Genomic DNA, 23541 nt, shown 5'->3' with positions numbered 1-23541 from the left:
TTTTTTCATTAATACTTTTTAAAATTATAATACCAAAAAAAAAAAAATATTATATGTACTATCTTTAAAATAGAGCATCAAATTTTTAGATTTTTTTAAAAATGTTCACAAATCATAATTTTTTTTTATAAATGTTGTTTATTAATTTCGTGTTAATTTAATAAATTCTTTATCGTTTGCATTTTTGTGTTATTTCTTTGCCAGAAATATATCAAAGTAGCGGAATTTTTTTCTTTCTATTTTTAATTTTTAAATAACTGCCATTTTTCAAAACCTTTTAGATTTTAAAATTGTTATTTCACTATGAAGTCCATCTAAGCGAATACTAGTTTTCAAGCATCAAGAACAAGTTGAGGAAATTCTGGCGAGATAGCTTCATTCCGTATTTGGCGATAAGCGAGTTAACTTCGATGTAACCCTTGTGCGCTCATTGCAAACAATTCGGACGAAGTAAACATTGAAAGAAAGCAATGTTTGACTTCGAATTATTTTCCGACGTGATTTTGTGACTTTTTGACAGTTTTCTTGGATTATATAGTGACTTTCCCCCATTGGATTACATTCCGATTGAATATTTGGATGCTTTTTAACCACGGAATCTTACCATGTGTTCTAACTTTTACGAATGGAATGGAACATCTCAGGTAAGTTCTTTACGATTTCAGAAAACTGACCTATTCTATTAATGGTGAAATGTCCTTGATTTCGTTCTAAAATGTAAATGACTGTTTGCAAATGAGTTTTTATTTAAGCTTATTTTTATTAAATTTTAAATACAGGTGGTAAGGATTTATTATTAAGTTCCATAGCAATTTCAATTTATTTAAGAAGTTTGACATTTAACAGAATTTATTAACAATAAAAGTGCTTTATATATAGATTAAAATTTTTTTAGCTTTATTTTTATTCGATATTACTCTTCACAAAAGGCAATTAATTATTATTTATATGAAATAACGATCAGGATTGGTCAAGAAAAATTCACCAAGAATTTTTTCACAAATAGTAAAAATTTTTATAAATAAATAAATGTTGAGACTATGAATTACAATTATTTATGATTAATTTCTTATGATATTTAAAACTGTCCTGGATGTCATGAATGATAGAAATATATATTAAATGCATATTTTTTTTAAAAATAGTTTAATCTTTAGTACATGGAATTAAAATAAACATTCATTTTGTAAAGTATTGTGCTTCAGTTAAATAAATTTCGGTAAAATGACAATTTAAAACATTAAAAAAAATTTCGTTTAAATTTGAAGTTTTAGCGCAACAATATTTCTGAAAAAATTATTTTTCATATCGATTATCCATAGCTCTAAAATAATTTAAGAACTTTGGTAAAAATGGGAACGAGTTTTAACTGTAACGTTCAAGATATGAATTAAATTTTAAAATATTTTACTTTTATACTGTTTTTAATGTATAAGTGTACTGATTTGCTTATATGTTTTAATGGGATACTTGCAAGTTACGTAGTATCTCGATCCTGAATGGTTGTTGAACAGCGTCATTTGTTTACATTAGCAACTGTTTTTTCCAATCTTTTTTAGTAAGCCTAGCCCGTCAAGTATCAATTCCCTTAAGTGACACATTCTATATTCTACCTAAAAGATTCTTTCACTATATATTTTAACACAAAGACAGTCAAGACGCCATGTGGAACATAAACAAACTAACTTTGCATCTAAGTACACAAAACAAAAATATATCACGGTTTCAATAAAATTAAAAATTAATTAACATTCTAACTTATGCGGAGAAACTTAGCTCGACTTTAATATACCGTTTTGCTTTTAAACGATCAGCTGACGTCATAGGTCACATGTGTGGGTATCTACGATCTTCTTCTTGAAGTGCAAGTATCCAATTGTGACAATTACAAACGAAATAAATTTGGAATATCTAAAATGCAACATTTTTTTCATCTTTTGATGTAAATGAAGTATTTTTCCAATAGAATATGTGCGTCATATTAGATAAGATATATGATTTTAATGATATTTCACAAGAATTAATTGTGAATTTGTTTCGCTTTACAAATCTATTCAAAGCTTTTGGTACTAGTTTTATATAAGTAAAGTATACAGAACCATAACATCGATAGAATTTCTGAGGATGCCTATTTTTATAACTGTTATTTATTAATGCCTATTTTTATAAATATAACGAAATTCGCTGGATTATAGTTCTTAACTGAAATAATATCTACGTCAAAAAAAATATTGATAAATAAATAAATAAGAAAGCAATTTATCTCATTTTCGTCATTTTTTGATAATTTCCATATCAATCTATTTAAAAAATAGTGTCATTAATTATTATAGAAATGCTTCTATGAACTGAGTATTTTGTGGGTAAAAGTCAATAGTTAAAATTTATTTCGACAACATGTTTCGTTCTATTTTCACAATTTATTTTTCGCATTTAAAACAATTAAATAAGCATACATATTTTCTAATTTGTCTGGATAGAATTTTTGCTTTTGAAATTGTATGGAAGCTTTTGAGGTAAAATGCTTTTGAAAAAGTGACATGAAAGTTTTTGAAGTAAAATGCTTTTAAAAAAGTTGTATAGAAGTTTTAACGTGTAGGATGTTTCAGTTTTTCGACTATTTGTGATGATAGGTATGATAGAGTATAATCCAAATATTGCAAGATTAGTATATGGTCGGAAAAAAATGGTGAGAAAGTAACAGGAAATATTGAAAGGAAACAAATAGGATGAGAATCTACGCGTTCTTCTAAAAGTAAAACAGTGAGAAAAATCGCGCGTCCTGCACAAAAGCAAATAGGAGAGGATACAGGAATTACTTATTACTGCGGGAAAGCAAATAATAGAACTAGAGTATAATACTGATTGTAAGAAAGGGGTCCCTTTATTGCGAGAAAGAACATTTCGTGGATCCAGGCGTACTTATGGTGTAGAGGATTAACATTTTGGGATATTGCAGAAAAACAGTTAGCGAAGAAAAGCGATTGAGCTGCAAAAAAGCAAACTAAAGAAAAATTAGTGAGCAGAACATGAAAAAGTAAATAATGGGTAGAAACTAAAAACATAATTCAAAATGCAGAAAAACTATCGAGGCGATCCATTTGTTGAGGGAAAGAAAATCTGGAGGATAAGGTTGCACTTGGGTAAAAAAGAGAACTAGAATTTAGGAGTATTATAAGAAAATAGAGTGAAAAAGCTGGTGTACTTAGAAAAAAAGGAAGCAAAATTAAAAAAAAAAAGAAAGAAAAGTAAAGAAAACAGTATGCACTACAGTTAAGCGAATAGAAAAAGAAATTAAGAATAGCATCTGGATTTAGGAAATTAATCAAATGAATCAATTCATTGCAGGAACGCAGATCTAGAAGTACATGATTGATGATCTTGATAAAAATAATACTATTAGTTATGCGTACGGTAGGAAAACAGTCAGAGTTAAAGAGCAGATATACTGCAAAAAAATTCTTTTTACTGAAAAACAAACAGAGGTAGAATTTAAATAACGCATGTAGATTTAGGAAAACAATCAGGCGTATCCATTTAATGCAGTAAAGCAAATCCGAAAAAAACCGGGTGTACTTCGAAAAAAAAAAAGGGGCTAGAAGTCGGAGATACTACAGGAAAAGAATCAGTGGGAAAGAATGTGCTATGCAAAAAAAGCAAACAGGGGATGATAATTGTTGCATTTCAAGAAAACAAATAGAAACGGAAATAAGACGTTATATTTCAATTCACAGGAATACAAACAGCCTTCAGTTGATGATTTTTAGAAAACCGTTAGCTTATGTGAGGAACAAATTATTATTTTGTAAAAAATGAATTAATTCCATTTTTTTTATTCAAAAAGCACTTATTATTCACTACAAAATTTTAACTAGTTGCAGTGATGTATGCATTTCAACATCATAATTTTATTTTTTTTGAAAATTGTATTGCAATTTTGTATTTTCTTTTTTAAATTGTCGAAAGATATATTTTAATAATATTCCAAGTTTAATTACTTGGTCAATCATTACACTCCATTGTTTTAACGTCCAGAAACTCGGTCTGTATTCTACACCCGCTATTGGCTGTGAATGTTAAACAGACGATGAAAGAAGTTGCGAATTTTAAATTTTAACTATACCTATTTGATATGCATTGTTAATACTATATACTTCGGTTATGATGTTCTCATTACATTAAAATAACGTCATTAACAGTCTTAATATCTGCAACAATTTGTTTGTTCTGAGAACATTGGGTGCTGTTCTTCTATAAACTACTATCTGGAAGAATTGACTTTGCGTGTGTTTATGTATGTGGGCCGATTCATTCTCTTCCTGGTCATTGTTAGAACGTTCCTCAGTAATGAATGTTGGTTTTCTTTTTATGTACGGCTTTTAACTGTCGAGTCATTGATGTTCGTGATGTCCAGCAGCTAGAAACGTTTTTTCAATGAGGGCTCCTAAAAGAACAGGGAATAGTTATTATGAAATTGATTGTTATACTTGCCGGAAACTTTGAAACAAGATCATTCTCCTTTGGCCAAAAAAAGTTGAAATACAATCTACAATTTTCAAGTTATCGATAGTTTTTGCCTTTAAATTCGTGACAAATGGTATCAGCAAAGTGGTGTTTAAAAATGTTTTTATTTATATATTTTTTTGATGGAATGCGTCTAATGAATACCTAAATATTGCATTTAAAAGACTAAGCATTGTTAATATGTAATTTGAGTCATTTTACACTAGTTATTTCTCTTAAATAATCTATATTTTTTTTGCTGTTTTGCTGAGGTTCACCATAAAACATTCAGTTGATTTTTTTCTTTTTATGATAGGCATTCTTTATTTTTTAAAAGCATCAACTCCTTAAAATATACTTCTCAAAGGAATGAAAATCAGTTTTCGAAGCTAGAGAGTAATTATATATTTTTTTAATAAAGAAAAAGAATATCAAGGAAGAAATTTCAATTCCACATTATTCAAGCAAAATAAAATGTCAAAATAACTTTTCAAATGATAGAAATACAATATTTATTCAATTAATTTTCTGACATTTTAGGCACAAATTTACTTTTATATTAAACTTCTTTGTCTAAGTCTCCCTTTGAAACATAAATTTCCTCTTTTATTGCTTATTAATTGTAAAAACATTCTAAAATATTTATTTTTGTTATGATTGGGATTAAGACAATAAAATGCTTAATTGCAAAGGAGGAGCATGTTTAAATATTAAATAACTACATAATCATATTTCCAAAATATAAGCATGAATTTGTGTTTCGAAAAATTTTATTTATTATTTACTCAATTCAATTTACCAACTCGTTACTATATTCGACTTGGTCATGTTTTTGCTTTAGTTTCAAATTTAATAGTAAACACAAATGTTTAAATATTTTTGGGAAAAATTACAAGAGTCATAAAACATAAAAACGAAGGTAATTTACCCAGTATAACAGTAAAATTTAATTATTTTTTCCTACTTTGTCCATTATTATTTTTCAAATAGCTTAACCAGTTAAGAATTTTTAAGACAGTATATCGTTTTCTTCTTAGAATATTTTGATGGAATATAATATACAAATCAAAGAACGTTGCAGTAAAACAATAAGATTCAATCAGATTGCTTTTTAATGTGAGAGATGGGCCGCATGCCTTCTTAATAAATAAATAATAAATTGGGATTTAAAAATCTCCAGGATTTTTCAAAATTTTTTTGAGACATTTAAAATTTAACGCTAGTTTGGGCTTTAGCTATAGTCATTTAACAGAGGAGGTAATTATTTGATATGACGTGACTGTGTGCAAGCGTTACTATAAATCATTCTTGATACAGCCAGTTAATAATGTTAAAAAAAATTTTAAGGAAGAAAAAAAAAGAATTATTAATCCATTGATTTCCCCAACTACTTTTTGGCTAATCAAAAAATTGAATTTTTAAATCAATGAATCCATGAAAATGTATAACAGTTAATTCTTTAGAGCCTGTAGAGGTTAATTCTTTACATCCTCAGTGTTAACCTATGGATAAATGATGAACCCAATTATCTAATTTATCAACTTACTATTAAGTTAATTAAGAATCAACTTGTTATTAACTATTTCGGAATATTTTTTGTTTAATATTTCATTGATTGTAAAGTATTCCAGCTATTGTATAGTCTAGTAATAGTATTGTATTGTACCAATAATAAAATTTTAATGTTGTAAGTATTTCCAAAACCTTTTTAAAACTTATAGGATAACTCTGAAAAGTTTTTAAAATGCTTGAAACCTTAGAAATTAAATTTATTGACTGGATTCAATGTTAAATATTAATGTTAATTAAGTAATTTTTTTCTAACGAATGAGGAATTTGAGTTTCAAAAATTTTTCATGAAACATTTTCAAATTAAAAAAGCATTTTCAAATGAAGCATTTTCAATATTCACGGCAGTTAACTACTACATTTTTTTTCCAGTTCCATCTTGTATCATTTTAATTTGAACAGATTATTTTTCAAATCATTGATAAACGACTTTAGAAACACCTAATTAATTTTTTCCTATAAAAATACTTTTATTTATTAATTTACCTATTACTCTAAAATTACACAAGTTTTATTTTTTTGGCATGTTATATGATTAACCAATTTGGTTTAAGATTAATAATTTCAGATTATTTAGAAATTCATGAAAACGTAACATGTAAATATGCTTTATCTAAAAATATACTGAAATGTTTCGTTTATCATTAAAAAAGAACAAAATAACTTCAAGAGAATAATTTTGGTAGAGTAAACTAACCAGTGAAGGAACACTTAAGCTTCGCTTGCCTTTTAAAAAATCATATTAATTTCAAAATTCGTAATTTTAGTTAAATGACAGTGTCAACATATTTGTTACTAATTGCAAATTATGTAAAAAAATCGTAGAGAACTTACATAATATTGTTTTAAAGTTTTGGAGGAACAGCTCTTACCAGTGAATGAACATCCAGTAAAGGAACACTTAATTTTGGTTATTTTTAATGCTCTTTATGAATTTATAAGCCATACAAATATTTAAAAACAAGCCTATTCTTGAAATTATAACATATAAAAAGTTAGAAAATGTTAACTTTTTTTTGTAATCATGAATTGAAAATTAAAGTGTCAACATAGTAACACATACTGATCATTCACTGGGAAATCTGTGCCCAGTAGAGGAGCATGCCTGTTCCCTCACTGGTTAGAAGTTGTTTTTCGTGTTTTTAACGTACTTTTGATGCGGAACATCACTAAAGGTACAAGAAAATTTAAGTTTATCTTTTATTTACATTAGCTTAGAAGAAAAAAATAACCAGAAAGGAACACTTGCTCCTTCACTGGTTTTTCATCGTTTGGTGATCCAGTGAATAAACACAGTACTTGATTATGCTATGATACTTAAAAAAAATAAAACGTAACTTCAATAACTATATTTTGAACTCTCTTTTTCACAGTGAGAAAAATAAAACTATTACATGCAATTAATTCCACTTCAAACATATAAATACAAACACTCACCTTATAATTTTTTCAAAGAAGCAAGGTGTTGCAGAGATAATATTAAATTCAAAATTTTTTCCAGAGAAGTCTATGTGACCAGGTAATCCAAAACATTGCTAGATGACTTCCTATTGTTTGGCAGTAAGCTATTGTTACCAATCAATCTAAAGAAAAACTTTCAAATTCTTATTTTTAATCAATATATATGAAATGTTCCTTCATTGGGTAGTGTTACTTCACTGGTTGGTTTACCCTATAGCCCTTAACATTTCCTTTCGTATTAAATTTTTTTTTTGTTAATGGAAAATTGTTTACTTAAAAAATCTTTTTGAAAACGTTGGTTCCTGACAAAAGTAATTTTAAACTTTCAAATTTTCAAATATTAAGGTGCAAAATACGCCATTTTATTACTTTCTGTTAAATAAATTACATAATTTAAAAGTCAATTTAGTAAAAAATATTTCTTAACATGGTGTGAGTAAAATGCTTGATATAAAAATGACCTAGAATTCAAGTTACTGCTGGAAATGAAAATTTCTAGACCATGACTATTAATTAAGTTCATATCAATTCTCCAAGAAGACAGTAAAACAATAGCTCTAGATACACAGTTGTTTCAAAACAAGACATGCATCTTAAATAGAGTATAATGTCCGATAAGTTATTTTAAAATTGAATAAGTTATTTAGAATATCTATTTTAGAATCGTGCTTCAATTTAAAACCAATTTGAGAGATAAAGTTAGAATAACCTCAAATATAACAGAACTGAATTTCAAAATAACTCTGGCTGTTTCACGGTATTAACTGCGCGATAAAATGTTTGCCTAACTATTAACATTTAGATCAATGTTATTAATTTAAATAATCATTGCAAATATGAAAATAACACTTTGGTATGGAAATTGATATCATTTGAAATACTATGTATGTAGTATACAAATTAAAAAAAATATCGATTCCAACCAGTAAAAATCTCAGTAGATAATTATGCTTGAAGTATCCAACATTTAGTAAATGGGTGTATTTTTTTAAATAATTTATGTATCTACCAAAAATTGTAGAGTATTTATTATCATTTTGAAGTATTTCAGAGAATTTATCATAACTAAGTTAAAAGTGTCTTCTAGCTTTTAGAAATTTAAATTTTGAAGTTTTTTTCTTTGACACTTGGTATACTACCATAATGAATATTTTTAATTGAAGTTCATTATCTAATTACCAAAAAAAAGTTGCGAGCCATTTGTATAAAAACTAGAAAATATCGTAAAGTGCTTAAAAAGCAAACAAACCCGGAAAAGATTTTATTTGAGGTTAGTTGACTTTTCAGTTCAAAGCTGAATATAGAAGCTTTTTGTATTGAATAAAATTCCGGATCAAATTATTTTTGCAGTAATATTTTACTTAATTAGAGTGATTCAGTGATTTTGCGATAGTTATTATTGTAAAATTCCGGTAAAAATGGAACTTACGTATCGGCATCCTGAGTTCCGATTCTTTTTCCTGTAATTTGATCGGGAATTTTTTACAATGTGCTTCAAGCAAACAAAACAAAGAGAGAAGGAAAAAAAATTCGTTTGCTATATGAAACGAAAAACGACTATGTAATGAAAACACCTGATAGAAAAATTGACCTCCAAGTTCTAAGCTTTATTTAGTCAGTAAGTACAAAATTTCAATTTCGCAAATAATATTGTGAATTTAAAGTATCAGTTAAAAATGATTTATAATTCTCTTAAATATTAATCAAATTACTATAATCTAAATTTAATAATTATTAGAAAATGCAACGAACATAATAAAAAGTAAAGTTCATATCCGATATTTTTTAAAACCAGAGAAGAGTTGAACATTATATCTGGGATTTATGTTTGGAGAACGCTATTTTTCAGAAAATTCACATGGATCAGTTTAAAATAATTTCATGTTAGCTGTGTACTGTTAATTTCATGTTAACTGTGAACAAACTAGTGATCGGATTGTTAATGTTAATGATTTGAAGAACTAAATATAAATGCACCAATTAACCTGAGCAGACGATGTTTTAAGTTACGAAACCAGACATAAAATTATACTTTCTATGAATAACCATAGTTGTTTTCAAAAGATTTGGTTTCTTGCTTTTCAAAAACAAAGAGGGATGGCAACAATCTAGAAAATATGGTTAGAATAGTTTAGATAGGAGAGCAGTCGGAAGTCTGTCCTTTAGTTTTAGTTTCAATTTTTTGTTTATTTTACCTTGGAAACTGGAACTATTAAATATAATTAACTATCAAAGATAATTACTTTTTCTGGGACCATTAAAAATAATCATATATTTGTTTTTTTTCCCGCATGATAAAACTCGTTTTCTAAAGACACAATTCTTCTTCAAAAATAACTTTTCATAATTATTTATTAATTTTAGTATTTATTTTAGTAATTGCTAAAAATATTTTAGTTTAAAAATGCAGAAAAAACTTTCCATAATTTCTTATTAGGTAATTTTAAATAACAATATCAAAATTTCGAGCAGAATCAGTCAAATAAAAGAAGAAATGAAAATTAATTAATTCTTGAGAAATGAAAATTAAAAATATGACTTTGTTGATATCTCCGCTCTCCTGACTAAATTTTCAGTAGCATATTTTCCATACGCTTGCTCCTCACATTTTGAGAGTCAGAAATCTAAACCTGTCTGAAAAAAGGTATGTTTTACAGAAAAACAAAGAAAGTACGGTTCTTTGTCTGATTATGCATTTTCATCGTCTGCAGAAATTATTTAGCTTATTTAAGCTTAGCCCCTCGAACCTGATTGCATAGTACATAACTGTACAATCGCTATTAGTTCTAACGTTATGAAGGTATTTTATTTCCCATTTTGAGTACTGTGCAAAATAAATAAATAAATAAATAAATAAATAAATAAATAAATAAATAAATAAATAAATAAATAAATAAATAAATAAATAAATAAATAAATAAAAACTTTTCATTGAATACTTTTAAGGAATCGTTATGTTTAAATTTATAAATATACTTAATTCATTTTATGGGTCATAGCATAGTTCATTATCACTTGTCTTTTAGAAAAATTTCATATTTTAATAATATAAGAATAAGATTTACATATCCTAAGAAACAAGCAATCTAATGATTATTTGGTGCAAATTAAATATTTTAATTAATTAAACATTTTAATAAGCTTGGTTTGTTTATTTTTAGTTAGATACGCCATAATATAGTTTTAATGAGTGATTCCGCTAACAGATAATAAAATACGCTTCTTCCTATAGAGTGCTATTTACATTTGTTCTTATATATCGCCAAATACTACTTTGGAAATATAATTGGTAAAAACCTTATACATTCACATAATTTTGAAAATCGGATTTACATAGCTTAAAATTCTTAACATGCTTTCTTAAATCCATTAAGTAATTAGGTAATCAAACGTTCAGTTAATCAATAAACCAGAAAACTTGCATTGTGTAAAATTAAAACACAATCGATAATCGCAAACTAAAGATCTTTAGTACATAATAAAATACAAACTTGCTAGAGCATAGCCATTTCCCAAATAAATGATCGAGATTTAATTCGATTTAAAAAGGAATTTTAACTTGAAAACAACTGAGCGTTCTAAAATTAAAAGCGGATTAACAAAAAATGACCCACATTGTAGCATTACGTTTTAATTGTTAAAAGTATTATAATTAACGAGAGAGCTTTTAAAAAATATACTCTTAATGAGGAATGTTAATTGTATTTACTATCACTATACTAATCTATTATTACTTGGCTATTAAAACGGAAAAAATTGTTAAAATTTTGTTTTGTTTATTTCGATTGTAATATTTTTTTATTACTGATCTCATTAAATTATGTTGTAATTGTTTGAATATATTCTATATCAGTAAGGATCAGTGCCTTGCTGAAATTTACGAATTATATTTGAATATCTGAAAAGTTACACTTTTATGCTTCCTTTTATTCTTTCTTTAAAATTTCACGAGAAAGATTTTGTCTCAAATTGTATTAAAATAAAAATCTAAGTAGTTAAAATCTAAGGCTGAACATTTGTATTTGTTGAAAAATATATTTTTCAGATTCTTACTTTTTACGCATTATGCAAAGTACATTTGTACAAGTTCACTTTACAAAGTAGAAGTACAAGTCAACAGTACATTTGTACAAGTTCACTTTACAAAGTAGAAGTACAAGTCCACTTTAATTACAAAATTAAGATGAAAGGAGGGAACCACCATCATTTTTTATAAGCACGTCAATCATCAACATATTAATCAATACAACAGCATATAAATCTATTTAACATATTTTGTTATTTTCCTAATTTTCAATAAAACTGAAATGTTAAAAATCTTAAAACAATTTAGAAAATTTTCATCTTGGTGCAAAAGTAATTGTACTTTTATAAACATTACTGTAAGAAAATGATAATGATCTAGAATCAAATTTTTTAATTTTATCGAACGATGAAAGATTGATAATTAATTCTGAACAAAACATCTTTTTTACATATTTAAAAACAAATTTTAGTTGAAAAAGAACTGCAACACACTTTTCAAAAGTATTACCTTTTCTAACTAAAACTACAGTTAATGTAAGTATTTATTCAATAAGCTATTTATTTAACCTAATAAATGCCATCTCCTAATAAATGAAGTAATCTCTGCACTATAGATTTTTTTTTCAGGAAATGCTTTCAATATTTTAACAACATACTATATGTTGTTGCAGAAAAATTTAATAACTCTTAACTGCCTTAATATGTTTTATTTTATTAAGCAACAAAGTTATTAAACTAGTATGTATATATGAAATATAAAAAAAGCCACCATTTATTTTCCTAGATTTTTAAAAACCAGTTTTCATGTTTCTCAAGGAGAAATCTTGCATTTTCTGATATACAAATTGAACAAAAACCTTAAAAGACGAAAATAAAAATAATAAAATAAACATTTTAAAAACTATGTTTTCCTAGTGAAAACAAAGATTTAAATAGACATTTTAAAAAACTATGTTTTTCGAGTAGGCAAACAAAAAAGAGAAAGTATTTTAATTTTTGTCAGACCCAAATTAAAACTATTTTCTTCTTTTTAATCTACTAGAAAAAACGTACTTTTTAAAATGCTAATTTTATTTTATTGTAGAAACTTTTTTTTTCCTATAAAAAAAATTGAGTACTTTTATTTATTTTATTGACTTTTTAAAAAAAAAAATTATTTTTTAAATGAGCTAGTTGTAAGAAGATCATTTTCTGGTTAGAAGTCCCTATTTGGTTATTCCTCAGCAATAAATTGTAAATAGCTCAAAATTCGAAAAGTTCATTTGAACTTATTATTTACGAGAAGCATATAGAAGTAAAATTTTTATGGCTACTTTACTCAAGTAATGTATTCCTTGCTTGAGCAATATGAGAAAACACATTTAAAACATACTCTAATTTTTTAACAATAGATTTTACAAATTCTAAATTCTAACTGAGAAAATGCATTAATTTAAATTTTTACGTTTAAAATTTTGAGGAAATAATAATTCTTTTTAGCTCATTTATCTGTAGATTAACATTTCTGACCCAAAATTTATTGCAGCGGCGATTATATTTACTCCAATTTTAACTGTTCCTCTTCTTATTTACAGAAAAAATTACGGGCACTTTTCATTTGTTTCTATTTTATTTAAAAAAAAAAACATTTTAAACCAATAATATTACTACCCCTTCATTCCGTAGTTATACATCGTATCGTTTCTTAAATTGTATCGCCGACCTTAGTTTTTCAATTACGAGAATTAATCAAATTTATTTGTACGAATGTAATGTGTATAAATTGCTTCAAATTATGCATACACACGAATAAACGTCCTGCAAATTGAATACAAAAAAAAGGTCATGGAATTAGAAAGGAGAATAATGCATACTCATTGACCGTGGGAATCTTCTAAGAAAAAATAAAAGGAAAATAAGGGAGAGAAATACACGATTGCACACCTTAGAACATAGTTTTAGATAACTGTAATTTGAGGTAGAGAAACAAGAGAGGTTAAAGGTGAGGGTTCACAGGGAAGGATTAGAGGATGAAATGTTGTATCAAACATTGAAAATTACTGCATTCTCATTCGACGCCCTCACGCTATATTTTACTCTCAACGAGGGTAATTAAGGTTTTAAGGTTGGAAGGTAACATGCAAATTTGCCCATCTTTCCTATTTTTGATGTATTTATTATCATTATAAACCATTGAAAAATTTATGGTGTTGAAATATTTAAGTGTCATTCTAATTGTGTCTGGCCTCATTTCTTTCTTACTGTATAGTATATGCATGTATAATTATGTCCCAAAACAAGTTTTGAACTTTTATATGTATTTTTTTATCATATTTGCTTTGATAAAAAATAAGTTGCACCCATAACCAGGGTGTCAACAATTTAAATGATCTTTTTTTTATTTTTATGTGTAATCTTTTTTTTTGAAAAAATATTTGTTTTAAACAATTAAACTTGAAAAAAATCATCAAATAAAATTAATTATTCTTTTATAGATATTTTGCATGGGGTAAAATTAGGCAATGTTACCTAAATACACATGCAGTGCAGGCACTATTTATTTATTTAAAAAAATTACATACTTTTTGATTTGTAAAAGCTGAAAATGTAATTAAATCCATGATTCATTCATGATATTTTTAGAGATAGATATTCTTAATTATAAACTTTTTAAATTTGATTATATATTTTAGATTTATTTATTGTAAAGCGCACCTTTTTCAGCTTAAGAATATCATTCATGTACATAAATATTGCAAATTTAATGAATTTATAAAAAAAAAGGCAGAATCCATTTCAATCTAAAAATGTTTGAGTTTTAGTTGATATTCGTGATTTTATACTTTTAACTTAACAGCAATAATATAATTTCAAAGCGTATATTTCTAAGATTATTTTAGAAAATGTTCCAGGTGCTTAATTTTCGGGATATTTATACTTTTTATGATTTCTACTTTTAATTTTCATACGAATTTGAATTTGTGCTTTCCCCTCCCGAAAAAGTATGCATAGTGTAATCTTATTCGTTGACAATGTTTAAATAGAATTTTGCAATTGTTTTTATATATGTTCATATATTTCTAAAAGATACATGATAATATATTCTAGCATGACAATTTATAGTTAAAAATAATTTTTTTGTTTATTTATCCATTTTTCTTTAAATTTAAAAATGATCCATTGAGTAAAAATGTTTAAGTATCTAGCATGACCGTAGTACCTAGAATGTTCTAAATCTCTAGGTATCCAAGAAAATAAACCTGAAAATTCTTGAAAATTGAGAGCAATCTTTAGCTGACAAGTTGACTAAACGCAAACTAGGTTAAAATGTTCTCTTAACTTTTGCTAACCAAGTTATTATTTGAAATGAAATGTTTCAGAACAATTTTATGAGGAAGAAATGAAACAAAAATAGCTATGGACCAGCACTTAGATAAGAGATAAAGTCTCGGGAATTAATGACTTTCGATAATACGTCTAGGAAGAAATGGCAGCACTATCCTCTTTTCTAGAACGAGGCCCCCAGGAGGAGTTCGAGAAAAAAAGTGTTCGATGCCTGTTCTGACTTTCAATGAGGGTGCAAGATAGCCCGGAGTGTTCTTTACATCGATATCACGCGAGCTTCTAGAGTCTCCAACACAGGTCACGAAACAGAGTCCATGAAATGTTCTAAGACGAATGTTGCAGAAATCAAGGGGGAAAGAATTATGGTATGTTAATTTGAAGTACCTCAGAGACCATTTTTAATTCGACGGTAAAATGGATAATTGCGACTTGGAAACGGATTGGAATTGATGCCGAAACCGTTCGATGATCAAACTGCATGCCCACCAATGAGCTTACCTCCTTTTCTTTGGTAATTACTTATCTTCAAGGGTAACATTATGTGACGCAAATTATATTGATAGAGTTGAAATGTATAGGGGTAACTTAGCTCAAAGAAGACTTATGTTTATTTCATTGTAATATGTAGAAGAAAATCCATTAAGAATTTCGATTCTAGGCTAATTTTTAAGCGGAAAACACGATCAAAATGTCATTTACGCTGATTTTAAGAGATAAACAGACAAAATCTATTCAGTAAATCCCCTCCTAAAAAAGCTTAACTGTTTTAAAACCAATTTTTATTTAATATACTAAATAGATTAAGTCATGAAGCGAGCTTAATAGCATGTTATTGAAACTGTAAAAATGTCATTTTTCAATGAAAATATAAACTCGTCACAAATTTTTGTAAAATCTATTTTTTTTCTTTTATTTTCTTATTTTTTTTTAACATTTCTTATTTCTATAATTCCTTCCTTCCTTCCTCAATGGCACGACAGCCCCGGGTGGGCCCTGGCCTTCTCAATCAACTTCCTCCAGGCCTGCCTCTGCCTGGCAGTTGTCTTCCAGTTTGAGACTTTTAAGACTGAAAAGTCTCTTTCCACGCAGTCGGCCCATCTCAGCTTTGGTCGACCTCTGGGCCTTGATCCGATGGGCTGAGCCGAAAAGATTATGTTTGTCGGACGCTCTCTGTTCATTCGAATGATGTGACCAGCCCATTTAATTCTTTGAATTTTTACGTACTTGACAACTTCAGGCTGTCTAAGGGCCCGATAGAGTTCTGAGTTTGAACGTCTGTACCAAGTACCATCAACTTGTTTGCCCCCAAAAATGGATCTTAGGATCCGACGTTCGAAGATTCCCAAGGAATTCTCATCTTTCTGTGTTGTTGTCCAAGTTTCTGAGGCATATGTTAGGATAGGTCTGATTAAGCATTTATAAATTAACAGTTTAGTATCTCTTTTTAGTAGGTTTGAGTTTAAATATTTTTTTAATCCATAGAAACATTTACTTGCACTATTGATTCTTCTTTGTATTTCGGGTGCGATATTGCCATTAACGTTGACTTCAGAACCAAGATAAACAAAACTGTTTACTTTTTCAAACTTGTATTCACCAATTTGCAAGTGAGTTGTAGAATCAGTTATTTTGGTGCATTGCATGTACTATTTCTATAATTAAATATAATTATATATTATAAAACAAATAAGACATAAATATAATTATAAAACTAATAATATCATAAATATAATTATAAATTATATATTATAAAAATTATAATTATATATTATAAATTTTATAAAAAAAGATTAATGAAAGAAATAAGAAATGTTTTATAGTATAAAGCATTTCTTATTTCTTTCATTAATCTTTTTTTCTTACTTTTTAAAGTTATGCAATGTGTTTAATAATGTTAAAAAAATCATAGTGTTAATTCAGATTTAGTCATGTTACAAAGGTTCCAAACTTAGTGAATGGACAATTCCAAGGATCCTTGCTGTCTTCGCGCGCTTTCGTTTTACTCGAGCTTTTTTTTTCTGGTTATTTTCTGCATTGTTTACTGTTATTATAAATACTTGACTGATATTGGCAGTTTGTAAACTGAGAATAAGATTGAAATTTTATAATTTGAATATAAAATATTTAAGAGCTTAAAAAATTCTTAAAATTATCTGTTTTGGATCGCTACAAACAAAAATTTTTATTTACAATTCTAATTCCACTGAAATAAATTAAAAAAAACAAATTGACATACAAACAAGATGATAAGATAAAATATTCGTTGATGAAGGCTGTGAGAGGATCATTATAAATATATGTTGAAGATTAAAACCAACGTAGTTTAAAAAAAGTAAGATGGAAATATATCCTAAGTATAAAGCTGCGATATAAAATGTTATAAGTCATCGTATTTTGTTAAAATATTAGATCAATTAGTTTCGAGATTAAAGTACGTGCTAAAAGCTTCCCTTGAACGCTCATGTTAAAAAGCAACAGTTTATTTTTTCTTTTGATTGCATTTATCGAAGAAAAACAATGTCTTTAAGAACACAAAAAATTATTGGTGCAATTTCAATCAAATGCTTTCCCAGCAGTTAAAACGTCCCTGACAACCCAAACTAAATTATCATTATTTTACATTGGTGAGAATTATACGTCATGGTCTTCAACTTATCCTTTAATACAAACGCAAAACGTTAAAAAAACAAAACGTTTCATTGTTCAACAACGATTACATAAGAATAGGATGCACAAGAAGATGGCTTTAGACCAATATCAATATAATTCTACCCTTTGAAACAAACTCTTCTTAATCCAATAGTTATTTATTATAAAGCTCTAATATGATGGATATTCCTCCTGGAAATTAAACACAGGAAATATAATTACACACTGGACTAGGAAAATGTGAGGAATCTTCTTAATCATCTTTCAAACTAGGTATTGATGATGGTGCAGCTGCGACAATAAACATAGAGGATGGAACAGCGCCAGAAGAAGACTTGATTCGCCTGAAGATGAGCAACCATAAGGAATGTACTTACTTATCTGGACGATAACGAGTCAAATATTTTTTTTTACTTCTTTTGATAACTTGTAGAAAATGATGTCGTAGTGCGAGGCATTCAACTTTTAATGTGACGAACTAAAACAAAATTTTGAATGCAACTATCAATTATATAATTTAATGTAGATCATAGAGAGGGAAGTTTAATCAATGTTTGAGGAAGAAATTATTCTCTACTTCAATCATGAAATTGTGAATTTATTTTTTATTTGTTTGCTGATTTTTAATTTCTTTCTTTTCGTTTTTTCTTTTTGAAACAATAATTAATGCTGATAAGTATGAAATTTTCTTTCCGTCTTCATGAAATTTTTTACGTAATATAGTCTGCATTGTCAAAAAATATTAATGCTTGTTGTACCGAATCATAATATCATGCAAACTTGTTGCATTTTTAATGTAATTGTTGAGTTTAACCAGGGGTCTGTTTTGAGGAAATTTGGGTCCGTTATCGGAGCCTTCACAAAATATCTTTTCATGAAAACGGACCCTTCACAAAGTATCTTTTCATAAAAACGGTCCCATCACAAAATATTTTAACTTAAAAACGGACCCTTCACAAAATAATTTATCTTTTAATAGGACCCTTCACAAATTTGTTTATCTTCATTATTATTTTGTTAATCTAATAAACCCTTCCCAGGAAGGGGGGGGGGAGGAAGACAGATGTAAACGAACTAAGTTTTGTCTTCAGCAGACGCTTCTTCCTTTATTCGCCCGAAATGAATATTCTGCGTTCAGCAGTATAGGCTAATACCAAATATTTGTATGTTGCATCACTAATTTAGTATCCGCAATTGCTGTTTATTTTTTAAAATTTAATTTTCTTAATTGTAATTTTACAGTGTTGAGCATAATCTTGTATGTCTTTACAATTTAAAAACTCCTTGAAAAAGTGTTTTTGCAAAAACGGACCCTATTTGCACAAATTCAGAAAAGTGGACCCTGGCTGAAAGAATGTGACTTAACGTTTATTTTATATTCACAAATTACGAAACCGGACCTTTCACAAAATGTCTGGACAGACCCCTGGTTTAACCATGCTTCTAAGAAAGTTATAGCTAAGTAAGATAAATATTAATTTGGATAATTATAAGGTATTATATTTTACCATGATAATAAGGTATTAGCTTTTCCAAGAAGTAGAGCACGAAATAAACAACTTGCATGGTAAAATAATAAGATGTAACCAATACAACTGAACCATAGTATCGTGTACAGAATTATGAACAGTTATTGTTTGCATGGTAATGAGATAACAAGAGGTTAAGTTTAATCATATTTGCATATAAGTTAAATTATACACAGTTATGAACTTCAATGCGCATTGAATCATAATGTCGTGCAAATTTGACACATTCTTATACCATGTCAAGTCAAGTTTAAACAATTGCACCATTTTAAACTTAATTACGTGATACTATGGATCAATTTTAAATAAATTATGGTTTGATTTTACCCCTTCTGAAAGTTTCAGTAAATTTTCAGGATATTATGGTTTAATATTGAACTGATTTTTCCGAGAGTGTAATATATAATCAAATATGAAAAGCAATATTTTGTATGTCAATATAATTTCCATTAACACCTTATGAGAATTGCTTCAAATTTGAATGATGATGCAGTTCAACATTTCGACATTATACTCTAAATCGAGTCATTGAAAGTACGAAGGGAAAATATGATGAAATAAGCATTACGTTTACTAATTTTGATGTACATATTTTATTTACATAATTAGAATTAATTAAAAATGTCAGTAGGCTTAAAAAGATGCTTGATGATTTAAAAAAATGAAATTGAAAAATATACAAGTTTATACTGTTTAGTAACTTCTTTGAATTTTATTTATCTTTTGTGGCTGCAATGAAATTGCTGTCTAAGTTAGTAATTTATAATTCTTGGCTTTATACCAAAAGTTAATTTTTATTTAAATCAAAATAATAATAATAATAACTATAATAAAAATAATAATCTAAGCTACATTTTATAGGAGATAGATATAAATGTATTTTCAAACCTAACTGAATTGAAAATATTTCTTATACTTTCCCTAAAACTCGTTTTTATGTGTAATTTTCTTTCGTGATTTTCTCTTGTTTAAATGATTTTCTTCTAGTCTGTTTTCCTCAATACTGGAAGAATATCATCATTATAAATACAGAGTATTCCCTTTATTCAAAATTCTTGATGGATTTTGCGAGAGAATAAATAAGTAACTTGATTTCCTAATCATTTTCTAATTTATTAACCATAAATTTCATTTACAAATCAATATTGAAATCTGAGCATTAAGAAAACCAATCACGTGAAAAAGGTGCAACTAAGTACATAAAAAAATTCATTCTCAATTCATGTTTTTATTCTTATATTTATTATCATAATTCTCTTCTTTGAATTATTTGCGTAAGCTCTTAAAACTGTACACCGTGAAACTCTTATTTCGCTCCAACAAGATTTTGAATCCAAATTGCTTATACGAAATCTGTATGAATGGCCGAAAAGAATAATAACCTACCGTGAAACAGCACCATAAAAACAACAACAAGAAATTATTCGAACGGAAACAAATGACAACCACACGTCAAAATTTGATATTAAAAAAGTAATGACAACAATGAAGAAAAAAAGAAAACCCATCAAGTTAGAGCAGAAATAAGGATTACAATCTGTTCCGGCAAAATGACAAAACGAGAATATGTGTTATTGCGATATAAAGTGGAGATGGGAAATGTTATTTTGCCTTCCGTTGTTAAGCCAAACGAGCCAAAAAAAGAGTATTTTTACTTCTCACCAAACAAAATTAGAAAGAAATTTAGCAATGTTTGAATTCTCAGAGGTTGCGTTTCACGCCTCATTAAACAAAATCTAACGTTTCTTCCGGAAAATCTTTTTTGTAAGGGGAAAAAAAAACTTATGGTCAATACTTTCTTAAAGTTCAAGAAAGGGTTATTACCGGAAAAGGCATGTAAGTTTAAAAAGAATATTTTAATTATTATTATTAAAATCGGAAAAAATTATGGTTTAAACTTAAGTATACAAAAGCATAATCACTAGGCAAATGGATAATAAATATAAGCATGGAAGGTAAAACTTTTAAAGTTCTCAATCATGTTTAAAATTATTTTGTAATTGAGTTTAATTCAGAATCGGAAAAATTCACCATTAACTTAAAAGAAACGAGTTTTTTTTAATTTATGTTATTTTTTTTCTGCTTTCACGAAGAAAAAGAATTTTGCTAAAATTATTGCTCTGTATGGTGACATTTCTGGTAAAAGAGAAAAAAAAGCATAGTTCTGGTAATAAAAATCAAAATATACGATATTTAAACTATTCATTAGTAATTTTTCTGTTCATGCAGTAACGGTTTACCGTAAAATTCTATTTTCAAATAATTACAATTGCTATTACCGTCCATTTAGTAAAAAATACAGAATCAATTACGGAAGTTAGAATCAATTTTAACCAAATAAATGGTTTTCATGCCATGCTCTAGGGTATCATAATGAAATTACTACATTTTACCTCATTTACTAAATTTTATCTCACATTATAAAACCATATTTTATAGTTAATTTTACAAAAATCATTACTAGCGCGCTTTGGTAAAAATTATCGAGCTTTTTCGAGTTCCGATAGAGCCAGAAACGCGGTAAATTTTGCCATATTCTGGTAGTTTGGGCCATACTTTTCTCTCGTTGTAAATATATTTTTTTCCTGTTTTTCGTTTTGAGTGAGAAAGAAACCTATTTAAAAAACATTAAAAAAAATCTATATATATATTTCTCTTACACGGCGATAAAAAAAAGCGTCATTACAACTCCCCGAATTGCAACGCTAGAAAATAGACCAATGATTGCAGCTAAAAATGTCACATGCCAAATCTAGCTAAGATGGCTCAACATATAGCGCTTTTAAAAACGGAAACTGAAATAACCAGGGAGAGCATAAGCTAGGCAGAAGTCTTTGTCGATAGATCTCTATTTTAGTTTTTTGTCGAAAGCGTTTTTTTTTTCCACGAATTTATGTATTTCGAATTTATTTGACAATTTTTGATTTATATCACGAATTTATTTGTTTTACTAGAATTTATTTGTTCATGCAGGTTTTTCCATTGCAATTCACTTATTTCAATTTTTAATAGACTTAATTATAGCCGAAATTTTAACCTTTTTAAAGAGATATCAGTTTTAGAAATTTTATCTTAAGATTTTATACTATAGCACATTTCTAATAGATTTAACGAATTACATGTCATTTATTTGAATTCAAATTTATTTTAAGGACTCAGTATTTACTAAAAAGATGAAATTTTTTTTAGAAAAAAAAATTGTTATATGGATTTGAATGATTGTTTCGAATTCTTAGAATTTTGTGCATTTGCAATGTACCTAAGTTAGTAGCGAGCTAGGTCTGCGAAGCAGACCATATAAGATTGCGTAGCAATTTTCGGGGGTTGGCGAGCGTTAGCGAGCAGGGGGCGCAGCCCACTAGTATAGAAAAAAAGACGTTACTTAATAAGAGTATTGAATATTTATATAAATTATTCTACCTTAGCAACGTCCTCAGCGAAGTTTTATTTCGCCATGTACAAAACCAAATATCAAGAACATTTTTCAGAATTTTGCAGTTTATAAAAGATCACGATTTTTTTCATTGAAAATTATAATTAAATGTATTTAGTGAAAAAAAAACAGAAAAACCTATCTAATTATATGATAAAATATAAAATTTTTAATGTCTTTATAAAATTTCATACGAAATTTATGCAAATTAGAATTATATAGATGATTTAAACTAATAACGCAATTTAAGCATTATCTTTAAATGTATTAATTCAAAATTATTTTTAATTTATTTGTGATATTTAAACTTATGACAACTGTATTAAAAAACGTAAATAATTTTAAAAATTATAAACTTTGTACGGTACATATGCTTATAAATAAAAAAAGTAATTCTTTACAAATGCTGTTCTTAACAATTGAGTTTTACCATCAGAATGAGTAATTGTAGATGCCATTCTAGAGCTATGTGCTTTGAACACTTCTTCCAGATTAATAGGCTTTCTGGGGAAAAAAAAACAACAATTATTTCACTATATGTTCGCCACAAAATACGACTGTTTAAATAAAAGAACGTGTTATAATGTAATCGATGGAATGTCGTGTTTACTTCGAAAGAACAAAAAATAAGGAGTTTCGTCAGCTGTCTTCTGTTTTATATTAGCTTTATATGACATGGAATGTTCGCTCTTTGTGAAATATGCTTCATTGGAATGGATTCTCTTGTTAAATATTCGTGAATAAACAGCTAAAGAATGAAGGAAATGTTATGAAAACCAAATACTTACTTAATGGGCAATTATCAACCGAAAATTGAAACTAAAGTAATTGATTAAAGCATTCCTTATTAGAGAAAAGAAAAGCAGAATAAGTTCTGCAAACGATTCTATAAATTGAGTCTTTTCGGAATTATTTTAGAAGTCTCAATCTAAAACTTTTATTTTTGAATAAAACGGGTGGCGGTTATTAACAAAAATTTAAAGTTAATGGTATTTCTCATTAGAAAAAAAGAGTACACCATGTCCCGCAATCGATTCTGATGTAGTA

The 23541-nt window shown here is 27.4% G+C and overlaps 1 protein-coding gene across 1 annotated transcript in view; it reads left to right on the top strand.

The window, feature by feature from the left end:
* The first annotated feature begins 377 nt into the window (after positions 1–377).
* Positions 378–23541, top strand: part of LOC107440583 (uncharacterized) — a 96673-nt gene continuing 73509 nt past the window's right edge. The window contains exon 1 of the mRNA XM_016053555.4: positions 378–644. Within this exon, the coding sequence (XP_015909041.2) occupies positions 626–644 (19 nt within the window). The 5' untranslated portion in view covers positions 378–625. The remainder of the gene's footprint in view (positions 645–23541) is intronic.

Source organism: Parasteatoda tepidariorum, chromosome 6 (assembly GCF_982258835.1).
Source record: "Parasteatoda tepidariorum strain Cologne lab strain chromosome 6, Ptep-v5.0, whole genome shotgun sequence".
NCBI lineage: Eukaryota > Metazoa > Arthropoda > Arachnida > Araneae > Theridiidae > Parasteatoda > Parasteatoda tepidariorum.
Note: the sequence above shows the minus strand (reverse complement) of the source record. Positions and strands in the feature narration are given on the sequence as shown.